Raw genomic sequence first — 25231 nt, forward strand, 5'->3', positions numbered from 1 at the left:
CTTGTAACTTGTATTTTTACTTTTTTGTCCCTCAACTTTGATAATGAAACTCTTATCACACAACATTTACCATAACGAATCTAACCAATACAGGCCGTCTTCCTGCTACAATACATTGTAGTTTTCGACATGTTTTGCAATTAACCTGCTCTGCAACAACACATGGCTAATAAGTTAAAATATTTGTAATTGAGTTTGAAAAATGTTTATTAATTTATTGGTGTTTTCAAAAAACCAATAAGTTAAAATGGATTTGACAATCACAAAAATCTTTTTTATTTTAGTCTTTTGAAATGGTTAAAAAACAATTTTCTAAAACCTCATATCCCGTTTTTTTAAAATGACTTTTCGAAAACATTTTTCAAACTCAGTGACGTGCCTGCTCTAAATATACTTGTTAAATTTAAAGTGTGTATTATATTAGACGTTTAAAAAAAGAAAAAGTTGAAAGCAAGAGCATCTGGTTCCGGTCCATGGCGGTTGTGTCTCAGGCTCTCAACTCGAAAGAAGTTGTTAATTTGTTGCTGCTATTACAGCAACAATAGATCGAAAATATATACTTGTAATTAATTATATTCTTCTATCTCCGGCGATCGTAACAGAAAGGTACGCACTTACATTTACTCTGTAATGTGTATATTTAAATGGTGAATTGCACAATACCGTTGAGTTGATCTATGTGTTCAACCATTTCGAATTTCATCAAGAGTAATCGAAGATTATTTCAGTTTTGGTTATCATCAACTTCATTGATACATGATTGTGAATCTACGACATACAACATTTTGTGTTTGGACGAATCATTAACCCTAAGTCATTGAAATTAACGGTTAGGTGAACAATCATGAATCATGTATGGCTTAGAGTATCACTAACCAGAAGCTTAGTCAATAGAATTAGGTGTGGTGTGGATATTTTACTGCAACAAATGGAAGATCTGATGATTATTGCATGCATATATTTATTTGTTTAATTCTATAAGGATTTGCATTTATTTTCTAGTAGTTTTTTTTTTAAGTCTTGGCTTAAGTTTTAACAATGCTATGTTACTGCAACAAAAGGAAATCGGATGATAATTGCATATGTGTTATCGCTTAATTCACAAGGGGAACATGATCACTATGTCAAAGCTTTGAGTTATACAGCTCACAAATTCAAATAACTTTATTAGTTTATTATGTCCAACATGTTATTGATTTTGACTTTTGAGTGGCATTTGTGTTCTTGCTGCTGCATATATGTACCCTTGGCATAAGGATAGTTTAAAACTTTAAATATTTTTAAATGGCTTACCTCCTTTGGTTTAAAACAAAGTAGTTTGATATGCTTTCCTTCTATGATGTTTTTATAATGAACATTTGGTTTTCTTACAAAGTTGCTATTTTATGTGTTGTGTGTTAGCAACAAAAGCATAAGAGTGTTCTCTTGTATCTGTTTATATTCACTTCATACATGCTCTCAATGTGTACACTTTCCTAACCTTTATTCATTATCATTTGTGGATCCTGGCTTTTTATTTGGTGTATAGCTTGATCGTTGATAACTGAATATGAAACCCAAAAAAAGAACATAAGGAAATTGTACTAATATAATCACAAATCATAATGTAAATCATTACAAGAGAAGATGACATAAAATCAGATCCTAAATGCTACACTATATATTAACATAGGGAAATTTACTAATATAATAACATATCATACTGTAACTTAGTGCCTAATGTAGCTTAGAAATGGTTTATCGGGCACTGGTATCAACTTCATAACCCATCCGATAGGCCACGATAAAGCTGCAATACCAATACAAATTCCCCACTGCACACCATTTAATCTTTCTGTATCCGCAAACTTCTTCAAAAGCTCCACCATCACAATCTGGAGGATTATAGTAATCCCGATTATACCAATAAACAATCTGTTTTTGTGTATACCTTTGAATATATTTCTCTTCTCCAGCTTCCTCGAGTTGAACTCGTTAAACACTTGACATAACACAAAAGTATTGAAAATAATCGTGTCCTTCACCCTCTCGTCGACACTAAATATCGCCTTGCCTTTAAACTGGAACGTCAATAAAACAGTAATCTGGAAAATAGCCTGTGCCAGTAGGTTTCTCCACATGATGTTCGTTATGAGTGGCTCGACCCGACCCACAGGCGGTTTGTTCAAAAGTTCCTTAGTGGGCCCTTCTGTAGCAAGTGCAAGGGCACCCAGAGTGTCCATGATTAAGTTCACCCACAAGAGTTGAACTGCGGTTAAAGGGACCCCGCCAGAAGTTACCGCTGCAATGAAGTTAATAACGAGAGCCGCTACATTGACTGTGAGCTGAAACTGGATGAATTTTTGGGTGTTATTGTACACGCATCGGCCCCACATTAAGACGGTTGAAACAGAAGCAATGTCATCATCCAAGATGACAATATCTGAGCTCTGTTTCGCCACTTCGGTTCCTTGAATTCCCATTGAAAGTCCAATATCGGCTTCTTTGAGTGCTGGTGCATCGTTTGTCCCGTCGCCGGTAACTGCCACGACGTGTCCTTTTTGTTTCAAGCATTTTACCATTAAAAGCTTATCAAAAGGCGAAGATCTTGCCATAACTCGGATTTTATCTACCTTTTGCATTCTTTCTTCATCTGTGAAATTGCGAAACTGGACCCCTTCTATCACTTCGTCTTCACATACTTCTTGACCCAATTCAAGTATTCCACATTCGGTGGCTATGGCTTTTGCTGTGAATACATTATCACCAGTTATCATCTTGACTTCAACTCCTGCAAACCTGCAAGTTTCTATAGCTTTTCTGGATCCGGGCCTGGATGGGTCCTTCAACCCGACAATCCCGAGCAATGTTAACCCTTCTTCGGTTAATGTGTGATAATCCATACCTTCTAAAACCTCTATATGTGCGAAAGCAATGCACCTGAGACTACTTGCTGCCATTCCTTTGATTATATTCTCCAAACACATTCTTGAATCGCTATCGATTATCATTATACGCCCGTTGCTGCTATAGTATGCTGAACACATTGCTAGTACCATCTCTGCAGCTCCTTTCCAGTGAACATGAATAGTGTTATCAAGGCATCTTCTAATCAAAACCCCACTTCGTTTTTTCTTCGAGTTAAAAGTCTCGACATGAAGAACAGTCGAACTTTGTTTCAGTTTCTCCATATCCATATCCAAATCCTCAACCGCCCACGATAGAATCGCTTTTTCGGTTGGGGATCCAGAGTATTCAGGTACCATCCGTGAGGCGTGTTTAAAAACCGTACCAGTAGTGTTAAATCCGACTGCCTCATGGAGAAGCTCAAGGACTTTTTGGGAGATAACACTGGAAGAATGTTGTTCCATGTCCTCGAGACCGAGCCAGAACTTTGTTACTGTCATCTGATTCATAGTCAAAGTCCCAGTTTTATCGGTGCATATAACTGTTGCTGAACCCATTGTTTCACAAGCGGATAACTTCCTGACCATCGCTTGATCAGCCATCATTCTCTTCATAGAGTATGCAAGTGTAAGGGTGACTGCTAGCGGTAGACCTTCTGGGATGGCCACCACCACTATGGTCACTGCCGCCGAGAATATATCCGTAACCGAATTTAGCATTTTGTTTACGCTCGTCTGTTTCCCATTGTACTCTCTGTGACCATTTTCATCTTCCGTGTTTCCCGTGAAATAACGAATTAACATAACTACCAGAACTAGGAAAGCAACTGCAAGACCTACCTTTCCGATTGCAGAAGTTAGTTTGTTGAGGCGTGATTGTAATGGTGTTTGCTCATTTTTTTCACCCGTGATAGAACTCATCATCTTCCCCCAAGCAGTGTTTATCCCGACTGATAACACTAGCATCCGACAGTGCCCATCAGCCACTTTAGCGCCCGAGATTAAAAACGGATTAGGGTTGGCGTTAACTTCTATCTGTTCACTCTCGCCCGTCATGCTGGACTCATCTACTAGCAACGAATGCCCGTCAATAAACAACCCATCTGCTGGAATCTGATCTCCAACATTCAAAATCACAATATCTCCAACAACAATATCGAAAATCGATATCTTTTGTCTTCTTCCTTCTCTAACGACGTCAATCTTGATATTATTGCTTATTTTTGACAAACTGTCAAACAGTTTTTCTTGTCTGAAGTTACTAATCGCTGACACAACGATAACAAGAAACACCGCGACAAGTATGCTTCCGCCTTCATACCATCCTTCTTTAATCCCATCTTCTTTGATACCGAAACCAAGAGAAAGAACAGCACACCCTATTAGTATAAGAATCGTGACGTCCTTAAACGCCTCAGCCACAAAATAACACAGACCCTTGGGACGGGGTTTTTCGTAAGTATTAGAACCAAACACGGCTGCCCTTTCGCTTAAATCTTGACCATTGATTCCATTTTCAAGGTGAGTATCAAGAGCTTTTGCTAAACCCTTGACACCATCAAACCTGTGAAGCGTTTCGAAGTCTTTGTTTTGTATGATATTAACGAGTTGTGTTTGATCGATACCATAGAAACGATGATCAGACACGTCATTGATATTGATACTAGCCTTAGGAACCACAATATCTGGGATGATTTCGATAACCGAATATTTCGGGATTTCTGAAACAGCTAGTGCCTTGGAGATGACGTTTTTTGCGATGGATACCATGGTGTTTGAAAAATATATAGTAAAGTATGCACGTCGCCATCCTTTCTTGGCTTTGGTAAGGTTTAAGGTGGTGGTGGTGGTGGTGGTGGTCATGTCGTACAACATCGTACCAATGTCGTGTGGTTGGATTTCTGAAACCATTGTACTTGTGTTTGCAAAGGTTTTGAAAGTGAGACAAGGCTGAAGAAATTTGAGATGGTGTGGATGTATGATCTCCCATTCTGCATTCATAATATATACTAAGGTTTTAGAGCATAACAAGAAACTTCCTAGAAGCTTATATACAATTACAAGGTAATACAACATACGCATGACTTACACATGACATATCTATATTACGTTACATAAATAGATAAATTAAACACATCAAGCTTATATATTTATTGGTGTTTGAATTTTAAAGAAAGAAATAATAATTAACATTACATTTATATCGTTCTTTTTTACCATTTCTAATATTTGAAAAATAAATGATTTATTTTATTTTATGTGTATTCACGCAATAATCTCCCGACGTGTATATTTGTTACGTAAAAGTTATTTATATAAAAAAATCTGTTATACACCAAGTTACGATTATTAGTCTTGTATGTGAACACCAAAAGTATATACAAGGTTACGAATGTGAAAGAATAAAAATACGTTCACAAGATATTATATCATTGTTCGAAAGTCAACACACTAAAACGGTATATGTCGGTATATAAAGAGATTATTTTTGAAAGATGACTAGATGAGGGATGTCAATGTCCTGTAAATTTTATTTAAAAAAAAAAAAAAAACTATATAGTTTTTTCTTTTTTTTTTTTGAGTTCCAGATGTTTAATGTTGAGCATTTTGTGTTTGCACCTCATAAGATACTTTTTACACGATAAGGACGCTTTCCTTTTGATGTGACCTTTTTGAGCTCTGTTACTTCTTTCATTTTCTATTTCTTTTTAAAATATAAGTATTTATATAATTATATTATGTTCAGGATTCAGGAGTATATAGAATTTGACAACCTCTTTAACAAAAAATTTTAATGTATTTTAACCAACTTAATATATTATAAATAAGTTTAAAAGGCATTGTGGTATCATATATATTTTCTTTTTCTGTTAGCTTTTTTTCAAGTGTTTTTTTTTTAAATATGATAATTTGACAAAATTATTTTAGGTTTGGTTTTATACAGTAATGAACCTAACGGATGCCAACTGAATATACATGGACTCGTCATTGTAACGTCCGTGATTTGTTTTTTTGTTTGTTTTAAATATGTCCATTTTACAAAATTATTTTTGGGTTTAGTTCCAAAAGCGTAACGAACCTAGCCGATACCGATCAAATTCGCTTCGGCCCGCCCAAACTCATATTTCACTGATTGAATTAACATCGTTTAAATATATTATATTTTATATCATAAACTATATGAGTGTCACTATTATCCTGAACATCTACTAATTTATTTTTTTGGGTTTAGTACCGGTACGAATCTAATCGATACCGACCGAATTCGTGCCGCTTTGATAATAAGTTGTACGTGTAGCACTGTTTTGGACATTCACATATTTATTTTTCTAGTTTAGTGTCGGTGCTGTAGAGAACTTAACCGATACCGGTTGAATTCGTGTTGCTACACGCGTTAGGTTTTGTTATCTGGTTATAATATAATCTACATTGTGTTTATGACACAAGACTGTTTGTGAATATTCGTGGAAGGTCGTCATTAACAACCTATATATTAAGTATATGTCCTTGTATGCTATGTTTTCTTAGCCGCGTACGTTGTTTTCCTCATAATGCAAATTTAATTGGGAATATGAAAAGTATATTACTTAACTAATAATTAGGTTGTATTAATTAGTTTTTAATTAAGCATGGAAACTTAAACCGAGCAGGTAACCCGTGACTCTTATTTCATATGTGTACAATGAATTACGATCATGGTAATCACATGGCAAGTCATTCATATCATCATATGTGTGTGACCTGTGATTCGGAACTCTCGATGTTCCTTCCATTTCGTTTCTCATGTATTGTTCTTAAATTGTTAGAAGTTGTAGTGTAAATATCAATTTTGAGGTACTGAACGAGAGTGTGTGACCTACTTGAGATCGGTTCGCTAAGAACTTGAATCGAGCCGAGTTTAAACGAGTAATAGCCAAACTTGAACCTAAAATAAAGCTTACAAAAATAAAGTGATCCGGAGGTTGAACTTCATATAGAGTTTGATTGGACTCAAATGATCTTATTATTTATATAAATATAAATAATTTTATTTAATCTAAAAAGCACATATTACATTATAACTATTATATAGTTAGCTATCATAAAACAATTAAGTAACACATGTGTGTTGCTGTGTAACTAAATAGTAAATCAGCATACTCGACTTTGGAATTTATTTACGAGCCGAGCTCAAGCTTTAAATACAAAACTCGAAATAAGAGTCATTTTTAGCTACCTTTCATCTTTTTACAATTTAGTTACATTAGCGTCACATCACCAACTCTCTATAACTTTCACCTTAGTTTTCAACCTCTATCAAACTTGACACAACTTAAATATTTATCAATCTTAGTATCTTAATGCAAAATTTAATTAAATTTGATCTCTTATTACAATACATTCTGCTTGCCCGTGAAAAAAGAAACTTTTTATATTAATTTATGTTTCAATGATTTTCCCGTGAAGCTGGTTGTGTCCTTGAATACCAGAAAGCTCGTGATGACATATGTTGTAACTTCTCCGAAGAAAAACAAAAGTTTGGCTTAAATTACGCGTCAAGCAGTGTTAGGTACTTTGGTTGGTACGGGTAGGGGTCACCATAAAGTTATATCGATGTCGTTGTTACCTACTCTTTTAAAAGAAATCAAATTACTACGTATTAAAAACGGATCGATATTACTTAGTTCAAATGGTCTATAAAGTTTGAATTTTGTATGTTGTGATATTTCTGCATTTGATACAGTGTATATATATATATATATAATCTGAAACTAGTATACTAGAAGGGTTCGTTTTTGGACACTTTTTTTAGAACATGATGTCATGATATGATCTGGAACCAATTATAATACCGGTTTAGCTGAGTTTATTTGAACCGTCTTCATTTGCACCGGCTAGACCAAATTTCAAAAAAAAATAAAATCTTTTTTAGCCTTTTGTTGATCGAAAATCTCATATATTGATTCACTCATATTTTATGCACCTTTTTCAAATCCTCTACCTAGGAAATACCAAACTCCACCAAAATTAAATCTATCAATTGAAAATAGCATTTATTGTGTTGAACTGTTTTATTATTATTATTATTATTATTATTATTATTAAGTTTTTAAGGACTACGTTAACAATAAGAAATTTTGTCTTATAAATTTTATATGAGAAATTCAAAACATTTTTAAATTTTCCATCAATATAGGCAAAGAATATTGCTTTCTAAAAGAGAATTTAGATGAGTGAATAACAAGCCACAATCATTTTGTTCTTCCAAACTTGCAATATCCTTGAAGACACCAAAAGAAGCATCCCATCTTTCTATGAAATTGCTTATAAGTAACTCGGGTCCTATTATATCGTCATAACACTTACGTTTGTCTTAACACATATCATCACTTTAAGAAAGTTCGCTTCGGTTTCGTATGAAATGACTAAGTGTTGGAAATTACATAAAAAGATCGGTCGAGCGATTCCTTGTATTAATATGATGAAACCAATAACGTGTGTAAAGGAATTTTTTTTTTAAGTTTATTCTTGTGTCTTTATGCAAATAAGTACATTTAAATACCACTTTATTAGGTTTATAATTTTCCAGAATCTTGAAAGCTGTTGAGGTCTCTTTTAATTGCGCCTTTAAACGGGTTATAATTTATTATAAATGTTTAGAAAATTTGATGTGAATGTAAACGAGTCCATTACAAGTAGAGGAATACTATTTTGATTTTCAGGCCCAAATACTGTCCATTAACTTGTGACTTGTCTTGGATCATTCACTTGGGCCATACCTGAACCAAGGCCCACATTCATTTAGCGAAAGGAATAAAGGATGACGAGTCAGGAGGGCTGGTTATTAGTATCTTAACGGGTTTAACAGGTTACAAACAACGTACTTAACACAAGTATTATACATGAATACAACTCGTTTAATTACTTTATATTTCATGATTATAAGAAAGTTTTAAGTTTCATATACCAATAAGAGAAAATGATAGAGTGTAGCCTACTAATTTTAACTATTTAAGAAAATAAAAAAAAAAATCACATGTCACACTTTTTGATTAACATGTCTTATCGTGTTTTGTGGAAAAAAATAAGGGAAAATTCCTAAAATGACCCTATTTTGAAAGTAGATTCTATTTTTGTCCCTCAAACTTAATAATTCCAAAAATTACTCATCTAACTCATCTTTGACCATGTGTTAGGAAATCTAACACGTCTTTGACGACATGTTATCATAACACATCGCCAATGACGCGTTAGATTTCCTAACACATGGTTAAAGATGAGTTAGGCATCCAAACACGTAGTTAACGACGTGTTAGCATCAAACAAATAATCAAAGATATGTTAGCCTTTTGTTTGCTTTTTAATATTCTAATACTAGTTTTACTTATATTTGTTTTTCTTTTATAACTTTTAATATATAAAATTTTATTTTATTTCGAATATACCGACGAGAAATGTTTACTTTTATCTACATGTTGACATAAATTTTATTTAAAACCGAACGGGGTCAAATTTTATTGAACATTTCGATATTGAGTTTGAGTAAGTTTATGTCAGTCCGCAGATAAAAGTAAGCATGTCTCGTCGGTATATTCGAAATAATATAAAACTTTATATATTAAAAGTTATAAAAGAAAAACAAATATAAGTAAAATTAGTTATAAAAATATAATATTAAAAAAAACAAACAAAATACTAACATATCTTTGACTATGCGTTTGATGCTAACATATTTTTGACCACATGTTTGGAGGCCTAATTCATCTTTAACCATGTGTTAAGAAATCTAACGCGTCTTTGACGACGTGCTATGCTAACATGTCGTCAAAGACGTGTTAGATTTCCTAACACATGGTCAAATATAAGTTAGAGAGGAACATTTTTGGAATTATTAAGTTTGGTGGACAAAAATGGAATTTATTTTCAAAATAGGGCAATTTTGAGAATTTTCCCAAAAAATAATTTGTTTTCTAATAAAAATTTTTAATGTTTTTCATGTTGTTTACGATTAATATTACTTTAAAGATAAGAATGAGTTAAGGAATCAACTGGGATTGCTCTAACAAGGATCAACCCCTCCAAGAGTGTCAGCCATCAAACTGTCTCGACCTAGTGATTACAGTTACATGTATTTAATTGTCGATGTAACTCGGTTTTTAACTCGGTTTTTATCTCTCTCTATACATTTAGTTTTTTAATACCATGAAACTGTTTATCTGTCGATGTAATTTGCACGTCACATAAAATATTTTATTTTAAGGAATATTACCAGCTGATGATACAATAATACATAAATAATGATACAAATAATACACAAATAAATGTGTATAAAAATAAAGTACTTTTAATTTATTGTCTACAGATCATATATCTAATTATAAACTTATTCCAAATTGCATATAGAGGCCTATTTATATAATACGTAATTTCTTCGTACCAATGTACGAAAGTATCCAAGATTCAACACTTGTACTTTAAGACAATAATATACCGTATACTTGTGTGTACGTGTGAATTTTGATTAGTTGGTATTGATTCATTGCCATTGCTTGTTTGGCATTAATTGGTTTCAAAAGGAAAAACAATGTCACAAACTGACTTTTGAATTTTTAGGTTCCTTAACGAGTACGACACCCACTTAAAGTACCATCATATTAATGCGGATGCATCTTACAACATTTCAAAAGTAACCAACACTGTTTCCAAACCACCTCATTCAACTAAAACTATTATATTACTTAATTCTCACAGTTAGCACGCTAATATAATTTATGCATTAACTTTTCACCTTAAGTTTAAATAATAGTTCACATTTTTCATTGAACAATGATTTTCATTTTTTGTTTTTAGTCTTTTTGTTACTAAAATTATTACTTTTATTGCCAAACACAAAACTCATTGATCTTAGGTTGAAAGTCGCTCTGAGTCGCACACAAATATTTATGATCCATCTATTCATTTTTTTTAATGGTCCAACAATTCGTTTTATCCCATAATTTTATTTTTTTTACAACTATATTACTCTTAAATTACACTATTTTTCATAAATAACGTCATGCCAATGATTGAACGTGGGACTTCCCACCAAAATGCATAAATCTCTACCATGTTTATGATCACATTAATCTTGTAAATACTTATTATACCTATAAACTTGAAATTTGAGGAAAAACTACTTAATCTAAAGTTATATTTTAACCGACATTATGCAAATAATTGTTTCATGAATGTCATTTGTTATGATACACACAAAAATAATTGAATATAAACAAAAATGAAGATATATATGTTTATTTATGTTTTTCTTCATTTCACACACCGTATCTCCACCATATAACTAATGTCTGGGAAAGAACAATGATCCCACAAAAACCCTTCCTTTACACAGGAATAGAATAATACAACACACTATCGGAGATTGATGATGAGAAAAAAAAAATAAAAATAACAACAAAAATAAAAATAAAAAAAGAAAGGAAATGTTTATTCCACAAGGAATGTTTTGCAAATATTAAGTTAGATATTTATTTTAGTTGATAAAGCATAGCGTCACCGTTTACCTTCTTCAATCTTCATGAAGCATTTACCATAACTCTAACAAATTCCTCATAACTAATAACTCCGTCTCCATCCAGATCAGCTTCTCGAATCATTTGTTCCAACTCTTCATCTTTTAATCGCTCCCCCAGGTTTATCATCACATTTCTCAACTGTATATCATAACAAACATTGAACGGTGGTTATTGTTATTATTTTATACATTCTTCTAAATATTTTATATATTATTATTTACTTTTTAAGTTTTAAACGCGTAATCTATTGAAAAAAGTTTAGATTTACTATTTATGTGTTGTGTTTGACCTTTGTGTCGTACAATATAGGAGTACACACACTATCTTACGCTAAAAAACTTTAATGCATATATTACTCGTATAGTGAGATAGCATATCGAAGCTCATTGGAATAGAAAAGTATAATCAGACTTAGTCTAATGGTGAAAATTACCTCCTCCGGTGAAATGTAGCCATCTTGATCCCTATCGAAGACTTTAAAAGCTTCCTTTAGCTCATCGGTCACGTCATCCTGTAAATCACTAAACTTTAAAGACAATGACGCAAAAACCACCCCCTTGAATCTTGACTATTGAACGTCACAATATTGTTATTACTAAAGCTACACTTGTATATTTTGGGCATCAACAATATAAACTGTGTCTCATATGTCTTAACCAACATGATATGATTTACATGTAAATCATATAATTTCAACTTATTTACTTTGTATTTTCTAAAAATAGTTCGCGTACGTACTTTCATTCTCTTAGACATGATACCGAGAAATTCATGAAAATCAATAGTGCCTTCTTCGTTTGCATCAACTTCATTCATCATTTCTTGGACCTCTTCATTAGTAGCATTTTCATTCAATGTTTGAATCACGGCTATGAGATCATCTGTGCTAATTAGCCCTAATAACATTAACAAAACTATAATCAAACAAAGTTAATTAAAACTAAATACCACAATATACAAAAGTGTTCCCATATAAATGCCACTAGATGATGTTAGTAATTAAGCAAACTAGTAATAGTCAAAGAAAAGAACATAAACATACCGTCGGAGTCTTTATCGATCATCGAAAATGCTTGACGAAACTCCCTAATTTGATCGTCTGTCAGCCGTTCGGCCATCTTCGATAAATAGTAACTATGTTGTTGCTTTATACCGTAATTTTATTAGAGAGAAAGATATAAGAGGTGCTTACAAAGAAGTTATGGGCATTTGGTTGAATAAATACCAAAAAATAGCGTAGAAAATGGGTGAGATTTCATAAGTGTCCAAAAGAGAATTCTACGTTCAATAAATTAAGAGGCAAAAGAAGTCATTTCTTTGAAATTAAAAGAGTTGACTCACACTTTTCTCTTGACAAAGTCAACACATTAAACTTTCAGCTTTTGGACGATCTTGACTTTTGTGACTTATGAGATTTCAAAATCCAAATAAACCTTGAAAATAACTACACGTTTAATTGAAAATGAATATGGCCAAGTCAAAGAAATATTTGAAAACTATTTCCCTTATTTCAGAAAATATAAATTTTTAAATATTCATATGGACGATGAGAGTGACAACGAACGGGAGGTAATGACTGATAGGGATGTGCACAGTTTGTTTTGGGGCTAAAACCATAAAAAAAAAACGAAACATCATTCTTTGAGTTATTCAAAGACCATCTGGTTTCGGTTTTTTCGGTTATGGGTTCAGTTCAGTTCGGTCTTGCCATTTAAGCTTAGATATATTTGGTTGAACAAAAAGAATTTAGACCAAAGTAATGAACTTGAGCCTGAATCATTATTTTAATTAATAACTAGTTGATTATTATACATTTTAGCCAAAATATTTAAGCTATATATTTATTATTGTTTTAAATTACTTAAAATAAAAAAAATAAATATCTATAAATTTTGTTCCGTTCGATTTTTCATTTTTTATATATGCAAACAAAACCAAGCCGTAAGTTCGGTTTTTACAAAAATATGAAACAAAACCTTTAGTTTTTGTTTTAGTTTGGTTTGTTCTGTCTTTTTTTTTCTGATTTCACACACATACCAGTAAAGTGGTTGAGCGGTGTTGCAAGGGAAAAGATATGACGAGGTGTTAGGGACAACTAACGAGAGAGGGGGAATAGGAAAATAGGTTATCTTTTTTCTGTTTGATAATTTTTTTCTGAAATAAATTATAGACGTACCACACTTAATTCGTTTAAAAATATGTGCTACGTACATCTTGATAAGTTGGTAAGATTGGACATGTTTTGTCTTAATTTCACGCTAATGACAACAATATGATTTTAACCGCAGACAGTGACAATATTGTTATTCTAACCACATAATATAATAGCAAGGAATGAAGTTGGCCAAGTCAAAAGAAATCTTTGAAATAGACCAAAAAAATTCATCAGATATTATCAATAGAATTGTAATTTTACTTTTCATTTTATTAAATATACATACTTTTTAACACTGTGAACTTGTCACATGATTTCATTACAACAATATTAATTTATATACAACATGTACATGTACATGTACGAACAATACGCATTATATATGTTTAGGTTACCTATACAATTGTGAGTGGTTTGTTGTGATACTAATTTTTATCTGTATGTCGTGAGATAGCTATAGCAAAATTACTGTTTATAGATGAAATTTTAGATGTGTGTTTGACCTATATAATAAACTTATGTTGCTTGAAATGAAATGTGAATTAACCTTTACGTCTTCTATCCCAGGCCAAGCTAGATTGATAATCCAGCACAGCGTTTATGGAGAAGGCGAAAAAAGACGGAAGCTTACACCAACTAGCTATATGCTGCCACACCAGGTCCGTCTTCAAGCAATAAATCAACAAATGGCTTAATGTTTCATCAAGATCAAGACAAAGAGAACATACCGTACTCCCGTGTGCATGTTCCTTCTCAAGAGAGTCATTTTTATCGCAATTTTTTAAAGTTTGGCTTTCCATCCGAACATGCTTACCTTTATCAGGACCCAATTGTTTTACTTGTATGGGCTTAAATTGTTTACAACAGATCAATTCTCCAATAATCTCCGTGCCGATCTCACTGAAAATAAGCCATTCGTATCTGTTGATCAAAACCAAGAATCTTTCATATCCGTGATACAAATTAATTTAATATTTCAATATTCAACATCAACAACTAATGGCTAATATCAACTCATCATATATATTTCAAAATATAGGGATCCTTTTTTCAATAACTGGATATATATTTAAATTATATAGAATATTGTATAAAATTGTTACGTGAAAAAACCGTGTTAAACATGCATTCAGCTTCAAAAACAAATGTAATGTTATCATTATAATATATGTGATGATCAAACTTAGATCTCACAAACTCGTTTAGTCAATGATCATTAAGGTAGTCGTCGGTGGAAGTGGTAAAATGGCATTATTATTATTATTATTATCATCATCAAGTGTCATTCTTATATAGTTATATAATATAGCTATAACGTACACTAATAGCTGACTAGAACGTTTTTTAAATTGCAAGAAGAGTTATCGCCAGTCATGAGGTGGACAAGTTGCATGACACGCTAATAGGTGTGTTTTGCCCCCACCCTCAATCAAAGGATTCAAAGCATTGAACGAGTCATGATATACTTTAGAAAGCAGTTACAAACATTATTGCGTAATGTACAACTCGTTACAGAGGTCATTACAAAGTTAAGTATACTTTATTCTAGTCAAAATTTTGAAATGCATAGGTTAATAAAAGGTATTAAGTAGCCTTTATTGTGGAAACATGTCTATTGTCATTATAAATTGAAACATAGGTTGTGAAGATATAGCTTTAAATTAGTTGTTCATGAATTATTATAATAAAAAGTTTGTAGCTAATAATAATTGAATATATGTAATTGGTGAGTTAACGAACCGAGTCAAAAAGACATCACATGAAAACACCGACTGTGGTACATTGGTACAATTAGATTTGAATGATTTTCATATTAGTCTCCATCATGGTTGGATTGAAGGGAATTAATTACTTGGGGAGAGTTTTGAATAATCATTTGTGGTTCATAGTAGTTTTATAAAAGCACATTGTAATGTGAAAAAATAAGTCTTAAAAGTTTTTCTACTCACATACATTCTTTTTCACTAAATAAGATTTTAGTTTGAATCTTCATTTAACAAAAATAAAAATAACGTAAACATGTTTTCAAAGAAAAAAGTGAATATAGGACTATTACAAATCTAACTGAGATGTGAAACTCTCAAAACTACGTAGTTTTAATTTAAATTAATTAAAATTTAATTTAATTTATTATAATAATGTTTCTTTCCCAATTTCTCATCCTCGCCGTCTTCATAAATTTTCAATTTCTTCACCCATCGATGATTTCATAGCAATCTTCTTCCTCAATTAGTCAAAAATATTATTTTTTAAATTGAAATAATTGATTAAAGAGGCCAAACCATAGAGACAAAAATCATAATATGCTCTAAATTTTATGTGTATGCGTGCACATACACATGCACACAAAATACCTAACAAGGCCAATGCAAGAAAACACCACGATCAGCACAATTCTTAGCGTAAGAAAAAACTTAGTCGAAGTCTGTTACGTTGGATTTACCATAGGCTACGTTACCTACGATCAATTTTCATTTTTGATGACTAAGGGTTTCGTCTCGCCCTTGAGCTTCATGTGCTTGCTTCTAACCAATTTAGTTGCAAATGATTAATATAACACATAATTTTGACTGCGCATTCAACATTTTTACAAATTGTGTTATACAGTTTCTTCTATACCTAAATTAATGTTAACCACATATTCACCTCATGTATAAGCCAAACTTAAATCCTTGTGAAAAGTTAATGGCCTCCAATATGTCACTTCGTAGTTCATACCACTTAATTTCAAGACTGAATGAAGCAAATGTAAATGAATAAAAAATCAAACTTGTTGTCCACTACTATTTTCTTGATAAACTACCCACATAACATAACAAACAAATCAAGAAAATTACCAAAAGTCCATTGTGGTTTTAACTAAATTCCAGAAATAAAAAAATTGATCAGACCTTGAAACAACTATCTTATTGTCAAACAAGTGCAATAACACATCAAGAAATTTCATATGATTCTATAAAAGGTATGTAAAATCATTTAAGATGTTAACTAACTTATGACCAAAAAATAAGGCTAAAAATAAGATGGACAAGACATTTTGCAAGTGAGGTGTTCTGGTTATGACAACAGGTATTAATATTAAATCGGTTCTGCAAGCATTACATGATCTCTAAATCAACCCCATTCGACTTCAAACACCAGGGCCTAGACAAACGTGTTAGCAATGTTGAAACTAAATTTCCTACTAAAACGAAACTATTTAATACCCGAAATAACCCTTGACCCATAGTTGTGCATTGTGGACATGTTTATTTTTATTTATGTTTCGGTGTAAATTACCAATACTATAAAAACAGCTTATAAGTTTTTCTACTTTAAAAAGTAAAACATTAGCTTTTGTATAAAATCCCATATTGGAAGTGACAAATTGCAACTATCACGACGATTAACCTTTTTATCATCATTTTGACGTGAATTTTTTTAAACAATTTTTTCAGCTGTGACGTGCTTACTTTTATACGCATTTCAACATGAGAGACATTAATTTCTCAGCGAGTTTACACGCCAGAACACGCGAGTTTTTATACCATTTAATAATGCATATGACGTCTAGGGATGACATAAACCAGGTAGGGCCGAGCACCGTTCGGTTCGATCATTAGGAGAAACCAAAAACAAAGTCATCGGGTTTTTGAATGTACAAGGCGTTCGGTTTTTTATTTTTCGGTTATTTTCAGTTTAGGTTCAAATAGTTGGTTTTTGTTGTCAATTACGTGTAGACATTGCAAAAAAAATTTAAAAATGAAAATGATGATTTTAAGCTTGTAAGAGCGTATTAGAGTACCATATATATATTGAATTCAACAAACAAAAATAGACGTGTGTTACATGGAACCAGATTAATACAAAGTTGATAGAGTAGTAGAGTTTAATATTTAACAAAGTTTTTAATCAAAAAATAATAAAAGCTTAGTCCCAATCTTTATTCATCTTCTTGTTCATCTTTAAAGTGTAGTCACAGTCTTCATCATATTTATAATCTTCAAAATTATCAATCGGTTCGGGTTTTTTTTGCTGTTTTTCAAAAATGGAAAACCGAACCGAAACCGAAAATTCGATTTTTCAAAAAAATCAAAAAATTATCAGTCGGCTAATGCTTCGGTTAGGATTTTTCGGTTAATTTGGTTTCGATTCGGTTAATTCGGTTTTCTGCTCACCCCTAAAACTAGGTAACACCCACGAAACCCAAATCGATCGGACCCGATTATATTACAGTAGGTCGGTTCCCGGATCTTGAGAATAACATTAACCGAGTCGGGTCAGGTGAGGCATTCCGGGTAAGACCCGTTTTCTCGTACATGAGTGAGTATAAACCGGGTATGATCTGCTAAACCCATTAACTGGGTGTGGGTCCCGTTCGAGTTAATATGATGTAAAATATTTAACTTTCTAGTGAAATAAATAAATACATAGAATCTGTGACTCGCCATCGTCATCATCATCCTCCGCCGTGCACCGCCGCCGTCCGCCTGTGAGTTTCTATCTCTTACTTTCTCATCACTTATTTCTCTATTTGCTTAACTATTACATCGTGTTTTATTTCAATTGAGGCTAGGGTTTATGTGCACGACACCAATTTATAATAATAATATGATTTGTCGTATGCTTTAGGGTTTAGGGTTTTAATGTGTTATCATTAATTGTGTGTTCATTGTTTAAATAGATCTTATGTTATATTAAGTTACATGCTAATTGTATGGCTTAGGATCTGCATTGTGAAGAGAAATGAGTAAGAATAAGAATAAAAACAAAAACCCTTGTGTGTTTTTGGATGTATCCATCGATGGCAGCCCGGTTGAACGACTCGTAATCGAGGTTCGTATAACACTTATTTTAATAATAATAATAATAATAATAATAATAATAATAATAATGTTATGGGTTATTAATTTGAGATGATAATGGTGTGAAAATTGCAGCTTTTTGCGGATGTTGTGCCGAAAACGGCTGAGAATTTTCGAGCGCTTTGCACAGGTGCGCGTTGACTGTTGCCTCCGGTGATATTAATAGTTAGATGAAAAAGGTGTGCACTTGTGTTGTATGTTGTAGTTATGTGGTTTGAACGTGTGTAGGGGAAAAGGGAATTGGAAGTACTACTGGAAAACCGTTGCATTACAAAGGAATTGTGTTTCATCGCATCATTACAGGGTTTATGGCTCAAGTATGTTTATAACTTTATTATATGTTTATTTCGATCAAATAGCTGCGCGTTTGCAAATTCTGTTCGAAGTTGTGCAATTAAGGTTTTTTTTAGATATAGGGATTCATTTAATTTAAAAAGATAATGAATTTACTTTAAGATTGGCTTTTTTATAGGCTTGAAGAATGTTAGGGGTGTATATGAGCTGGGCTGAGTTTGAGCTTGGCACGTATCGTCTTATGGCTCGAGCTCAGCTCGTAAGATATCTTACCAGCTCGGCTGTATTATAGCTTTTAATGAGCCAGTCTTGAGTAGCTCACAAGCAGCTCGGCTCGTGAGTAATTTTACAAGCTCGGCTATTGCTTTTAACGAGCCGATCTTGAGCTGCTCACAAGCGGCTCGACTTATGAGTAATTTTACCAGCTCAGCTCAATTCTAGCATTTAACGAGCTGAGCTTGAGTAGCTCACGAGTGTCTTGCCTCTGGAGTAATTTTACCAGCTCAGCTCGATTCTAGCTTTTAACGAGCCGAGCTTGAGTAGCTTACAAGTGGCTCGGCTTGTGGGTAATTTACGAGCTCAGCTCGATTCTAGATTTTAATGAGATGAGCTTGAGTAGCTCATAAGTCGTTCAGCTTTTAACACACTGATCTTGAATAGCTCATGAGCGGCTTGGCTTGTGTACACCCCTAGATGATCTTAACACATGTTCATGAAAAAAAAATTTAAAATAACTTTTATTTCATCGTTGCAGGGAGGTGATTTCTCAAAACAAAATGGTATGCGCTTTATTTAAATCTTGTTAGTGATAAGACTCAAGAAGCCGTCTTTTAAGCTTCCATCTGCATGCCAGATTTGTAAGGCGTGAATCGTGATCTTTATATGGTTTGCAGGCACCGGTGGAGAAAGCATCTATGGAGGAAAGTTTGCAGGTACATTATAAAAAATGTTCGTTTTATTTTTCATGTTTATGTTTTTTAATTTATTTATTGACCATTATTCATGTTAGCACTAACACTTGCATTTGTTCTTTGCAGATGAGAATTTTAAACTGGATCATAGCATGCCCGGGATTCTATCTATGGCAAATGGCGGCCTGAATACAAATGGATCTCAGTTCTTTATAATCTTCAAGCGTCAACCTCATCTTGATGGGTAATTATTCATAAGTCTGTTTGATAAAAGTTATGGACATATGATTATAATTAGGGCAAATTGCATGTTAAATGATTGTATTTGTCAATTTGGTTTCTTTTTAGAAAACATACTTCCAAAATTGGCATTTAACATCTCATACTCTAAGTTTATAATCAAAAGAGAGATTTAGTTAATTGATTGAATGTTGATTTTAAATACATTCCTTGAAAACACAAATAGGCTGAAAGCAAGTATTTTTTTAGTACATTCCTCGTTTTTATTGACCCTTGTTTAATGGTTTATATGTCAGGAAACATGTTGTGTTTGGAAAGGTAATAAAAGGAATGGAAGCTGTTAAAAAGATGGAGCAGTTGGGAACAGCGGATGGAAAACCTTCTGGACTGGTAAAAATTACAGACTGTGGTGAAATTTCTGAAGATAAAAAGAGCAATGCGAAGGAGTCTGATAAAGGTATTGTATTACTATAGTTTTTGTAATCATGTTAACACATTGACCTGAATTTGTTTTGACGTGTTTGACCATCCTTTTTAGGTAAAAAGAAAAAAACTGTTAAGAAAGCTATATCTTCTGACGAGAGTTCTGATGAAAGTTCTGACGGCCGAGTTAAAAAACGGAAGGGATCTTCTGTCAATGATAAAAGGAAAAAACGAAGGAAGTACTCATCATCTGAATCAGATTCAGATTCGGATTCAGATTCTTATTCTTCGAGTGATTCCTACTCAGAGTCTGATTCAGACTCTTCAAGTTCTAGTGACGGGAGACGTCGTAAGAAGAGGTCAAAAAAGAGAAATGGTAAACAGAATAAGAGCAAACGTAGAGGTTTGACTTCCCGAAGGTCAAAGCGGAAGTCAAAACGGTATGCTTTTTATATTACTTTGATTTTTCTTGTGTATCATCTTTATAACTTATAGACGTTGACTTTAGGAGCTCGGATAGCTCAAGTGATTCAGAAAGTGGGAGTACCAGTAGCAGCTCTGATGACGGGAAAGCAAACCGCCGGCGTGTTGTGAAGGCTAAAAATAAACCTTCAAGTAATTATGATTATTATTATTATTATTATTATTATTATTATTATTATTATTATCTCATTACTATTGTTCAGTTTGTTAATTATAGTACTGACTATTTGTTGTTACGTATGTAGTCATGAAAGAAGTTCCTGAAGCAAAGGTGCGTAAGGATACCGATTCAAAGAAATATGATTCTGCCGATGAAAAGGACAAGGTGCTTGTTACAAATGGCAATGATAAGGAAGCTATATCTGAAAAGCCTTCTAACAGTCCACGTCAGCATTCATATGACTCCAGCAAATCCAGGTTTGTTTATATTTTCCTATAATGTACTTTTAGGGGTGTTTGGATGTGCGCTTTGAAACTAGTTTCATATCACACATCCAAACGCTTTTTATTTACTTGTTCACATATGTTGTGCTCTATGCTATCGTTTTATATGCATAATTTTTATTTTTCTATTATTATTTTGCATAAGGGGTGATCGAAGTCCTGTAAGGAGCCAATCTAAACGAAGTGCAAGCCCAATCTCAAATAGGGTTACAAGGAGCCCAAGTTTTCCAGAAGATACTAAATCTAAGCCTAAAAATACTGATCAAGCAAAGACAAGAAGCTTATCAAGAAGCCGATCTCCAAATGGCACTCCAAAACGAATTAGAAAAGGCGTGGTTTTACTAAGGAATATTCTTTTGCACGGAAATACCGCACACCTAGCCCTGAGCGGTCCCCGCGTAGGTCTCATCAGTTTGGTTATGTTCGTGGAAGGTATCATGATAGGTAATCAAATTGCACTACAAGCTACAATTTCTACACACGCATGTGTATATAGAAATATTGATGGATATATTGATATATTGTAGCAGATATCCAAATTCTAGAAGATATTCTGATCGCTCCCCGCCACCACGAAACAGAAGTCCGCCAAGAGGCAGGAGTCCCCCCAGGTTCTCTCTCAGTTCTCACACACACCAAGTCATCAAATATGATTACAATAACTATGCTATTATTGTTGTTAAATCTAACCACTTCTAAGGACATGGGATGATTATAATATATCTATAAAAGGGGTCAAGTTATTTTACAAAGGGGGACAAAACTGAGAAGGGTGAGAAAGATTTGTAGCCACACAAAAAAAAAACCCTCAAAAAAATAAAAATAAAAATAAAATAATAAAAAAAATCATAACTCAAAATTTAATTAAAAAAAAAGTGAAAACACAAAAATGTTTACACCGTTTTCCTCGTTCTTAAAAAAAAAAAAACAATGTTGAGGGAAAAAGATCATTGTGTCTTTTGTTTATCAGTGTGTTTTGTGTTTATTTTCGTCATTGATTATGTCTTTCTCCTTGACATTGTGTCTTTTTTCTTGATATTGTGTTATATTACTCAACATTGTGTTATATTTTTTTCGGCATTGTGTTATATTTTGCGATCTATTGTGTCTTTTTTTAGTTACAACTGTGCCTTTTGTTCATTTTCGTCATTGTGTTTTTTTTCCTGGCATTGTGTCTTTTCAGCGTTTTTCTTTTGAACGGGAATGACTGGGGAAACACTTTAGTTTTTAAAATTTTTTAGATTTCTATTTATATTTTGAGTTGTGATTTTTTTATTATTATTTTTTGAATTTTTTTAGGGGCTTTTTGTGTAGTCACAAATCCTTCTCACACTTCTCGTTTTTGTATCCCTTTGTATTTTAACTTTTCCCCTATAAAAGTGAATAGTTTAATAGCTGAATGTGAAAAGACGGAATGACAACTTTTCCCTTTTGCAGGTATAGGCGAAGGAGTCGTAGCAGGAGCATTACACGCAACAGAAATGGGCGCAGCCCAAGCCCGGTTGAGAGACGGCCCAATATTAGTGACAAATTGAAATCCCGTCTTGGACCGAGGGCAACATCACCCAGACGGTCTATCTCCAGGTCTCCATCTTTGTCTCCACGTAAGCATCCTAAGAAAGTGATTGAAACCAGGCCCCGATCAAGGTCAGGTTCACCTGGCGGTCAAAGGGGTTTGGTTTCTTACGGAGATATTAGTCCCTAAAAAACTTTTATGGTTTTTAAACATGTTGTCTACACCTGTCTTTTGTTTGCTCACTGTTTCTATTGAAACTTTTTGTTTGTGATTGTTTTGCTGGATCTATAACTTAAGACTAGGAGACTCTTGGTTTTACCTTGTGATTTTGTAAGCGAACACGCGTTTGTCTTTTAATTATATTTTAGGTATGCCTTTTGATTGATTGTTACGGACGGTAGAAAACTATTCATTCATACATTTGGGGCGGATATTTGGGTATGAGATGTTAAAAAAAGTAAACAAACTAAACCATTGATTTTTGATTGAGATCTCGAGATAGGTAACATGACATCTAGTCATCTAATACAATGTTCATACAAAAACAGAGTATTTCTATGTCCCAAAAACATTAAGGAGCTGTTTGGTAGCCTTTTAATGGTCATTAAGAGGCTACCTCTTCATGATTCATAACCTCTTAATAGTTAAGAGATAAGTCTGAATAGTTAAGAGGTAATCAATAAGAGGTTACGAAGCATTAAGAGGTAGTCTTTTAACCATTCACTTAAGGTTACCTCTTAACCCAAAAATACCACACTATTTATTGTTACGTAAATGGTAATCTTTTTGTAATCCTCAGTTATTTCTTACTAGTATTGCTTAAGATGCATTGAAGATACATGAGAAACCTCTCAATCTTCCAGGACAGACACAAAACTTACCTCTATCTTACCCTTGAGAACCTTATCAATAGCTTATCTTTGATATTTTACTAGTTACTTTTTGTTTAATTTTGTATGTATTTAAGATTGTACAGTTACCTACTTAAAACATACAGATCAATAGATCATTTATGTTCATAAAAACCTAAAATGACATTTAAATATACCGTTCAAAAAGGTTTTATATTATCAATTTCATTAAACATAGATTATAAATTTAATATAATTCTTACAACTTTTAATATATATTCCTACACGATATCGTACATATCCTACACAGTAGTATTTAAAACACCGTACATTGCCTAAATAACACTTACAAACATTCACAACAAAAGTAAAGGTTAACTCATTTTTGTATTTTTAACCACTAAATCATTTTGAAGTTAAGAACGATATGTACAACACTAACAAACATTCACAACAAAGATCCAGGTTAACTCATTTTTATTTTTAACCACTAAATCATTAAAGTTAAGAACGATATGTAGAGCTGTTGAAGGTTTTATAATAAAATAAAAATAATAATATGTGTAGAAACCATACATTTTATTCTTTTTTTTATTTTTTGGTTTATACTCTCTAATAACCGTTAATATGTTTGGAATATAAGATGAGTGATAATGTTAGCTACATATTTTTCTACAACGTTTGGAATACTTGATGGATGATAATGTCAACCATAAATTTGGGATGTTATTGATGTGTACGTCGATAAAATACTAATATACCCCTTTTGGCATTATTAAATACATTAAAAGAGAAATATCAATATTACAATAATGGTTAACTTACTGTATTTCTCGCTATAAAACGATTTCTTGCCTGAACTATCCCCTCCAAATAGAAAGATAAGTATTATTTTATATATAACAATTACAATGTTTGGTGCCGCTAAGTGCCGATTGGGCCACTTGGCGGCACCATATTGGTCTTTGAATTTGTTTTTTATTTTTAAAGTTATGTTACCGTGACAAACATAATAGAAATCAAACAAATTCTCCTAGACTCACAGCCTCAACGACAAAGACCGACAACGCTCAGTTTTATCAATGCTTGATGTTACCAACCGTAGTTACCCCCATTGGTCTACCTTATTTTTTTTTATTTTTCCATTTTTTAGCTCCGATACTGTAAGGAAATGAACCGAAACCTTATATATAACAATTACAAAATTTGATGCCGTTAAGTGCCGATTGAGCCATTTGGCAGCACTGTATTGATTCTTAAATTTTTTTTTTTAGTTCCGGTATTGTGACAAACATAACGGAATCCCAACAAATTCTTGTAGACTCTCAGCCTCAACGGCCGAGACTGACAACGTTCGGGGTTTACCAAAACGCCAGAATTTACCAACCAGCATCACTCCACTAGCCCACCTCATTTTTTATATTTTCCTTTTGTTTTTTTTCAATCTGGTACTATAACGGAAGTAACCGAAACCGATCAAACATAAAAATATTTGAATTCCGATTTGAATTCGAATAACAGATTATTATTATTATTATTATTATTATTATTACAAAATCCAAAATACCAGCCGGCATACACTCAAGTTCGATCAATACTATGTAACCAAACCTTAACAACACCATCCAATCCA

At 32.9% G+C, this 25231-nt stretch overlaps 1 protein-coding gene and 2 pseudogenes across 2 annotated transcripts; 1 reads left to right on the plus strand and 2 right to left on the minus strand.

The window, feature by feature from the left end:
* Window positions 1–1657: 1657 nt before the first annotated feature.
* Window positions 1658–4796, minus strand: LOC143606157 (calcium-transporting ATPase 12, plasma membrane-type pseudogene; annotated as a pseudogene).
* A 6641-nt stretch (window positions 4797–11437) lies between these two features.
* LOC143606160 (uncharacterized) lies at window positions 11438–12574 on the minus strand. Its single transcript, XM_077082021.1, has 4 exons — window positions 12480–12574; window positions 12176–12333; window positions 11871–11948; window positions 11438–11575 (listed from the first exon to the last, which is right to left on the minus strand). The coding sequence occupies exons 1-4, from the start codon at window positions 12553–12555 to the stop codon at window positions 11438–11440; spliced, it is 450 nt and encodes a 149-aa protein (XP_076938136.1). The 5' UTR covers window positions 12556–12574.
* Window positions 12575–14192: 1618 nt separating this feature from the next.
* LOC143606158 (peptidyl-prolyl cis-trans isomerase CYP63-like) lies at window positions 14193–23081 on the plus strand (annotated as a pseudogene). Its single transcript, XR_013148693.1, has 14 exons — window positions 14193–14251; window positions 18314–18407; window positions 18512–18566; window positions 18665–18753; window positions 19485–19509; window positions 19624–19662; window positions 19768–19885; window positions 20178–20338; window positions 20420–20744; window positions 20813–20928; window positions 21012–21204; window positions 21377–21675; window positions 21762–21842; window positions 22669–23081. The product of XR_013148693.1 is annotated as a peptidyl-prolyl cis-trans isomerase CYP63-like (transcript).
* Window positions 23082–25231: the final 2150 nt, after the last annotated feature.

Source organism: Bidens hawaiensis, unplaced genomic scaffold, assembly GCF_021521415.1.
Source record: "Bidens hawaiensis isolate Kalapana, Puna unplaced genomic scaffold, B.hawaiensis_p1.1 tig00073259_1, whole genome shotgun sequence".
NCBI lineage: Eukaryota > Viridiplantae > Streptophyta > Magnoliopsida > Asterales > Asteraceae > Bidens > Bidens hawaiensis.

Bases quoted from the DNA above. Each gene is read 5' to 3' on its own strand.
- LOC143606160 (XM_077082021.1), bottom strand. From the start codon at position 12,555: ATGGCCGAACGGCTGACAGACGATCAAATTAGGGAGTTTCGTCAAGCA. The intron at 12,334-12,479 runs GTATGTTTATGT...TAATGTTATTAG, and splicing joins GATCGATAAAGACTCCGACG to GGCTAATTAGCACAGATGAT. The intron at 11,949-12,175 runs GTACGTACGCGA...AGTGATTTACAG, and splicing joins TCATGTCTAAGAGAATGAAA to GATGACGTGACCGATGAGCT.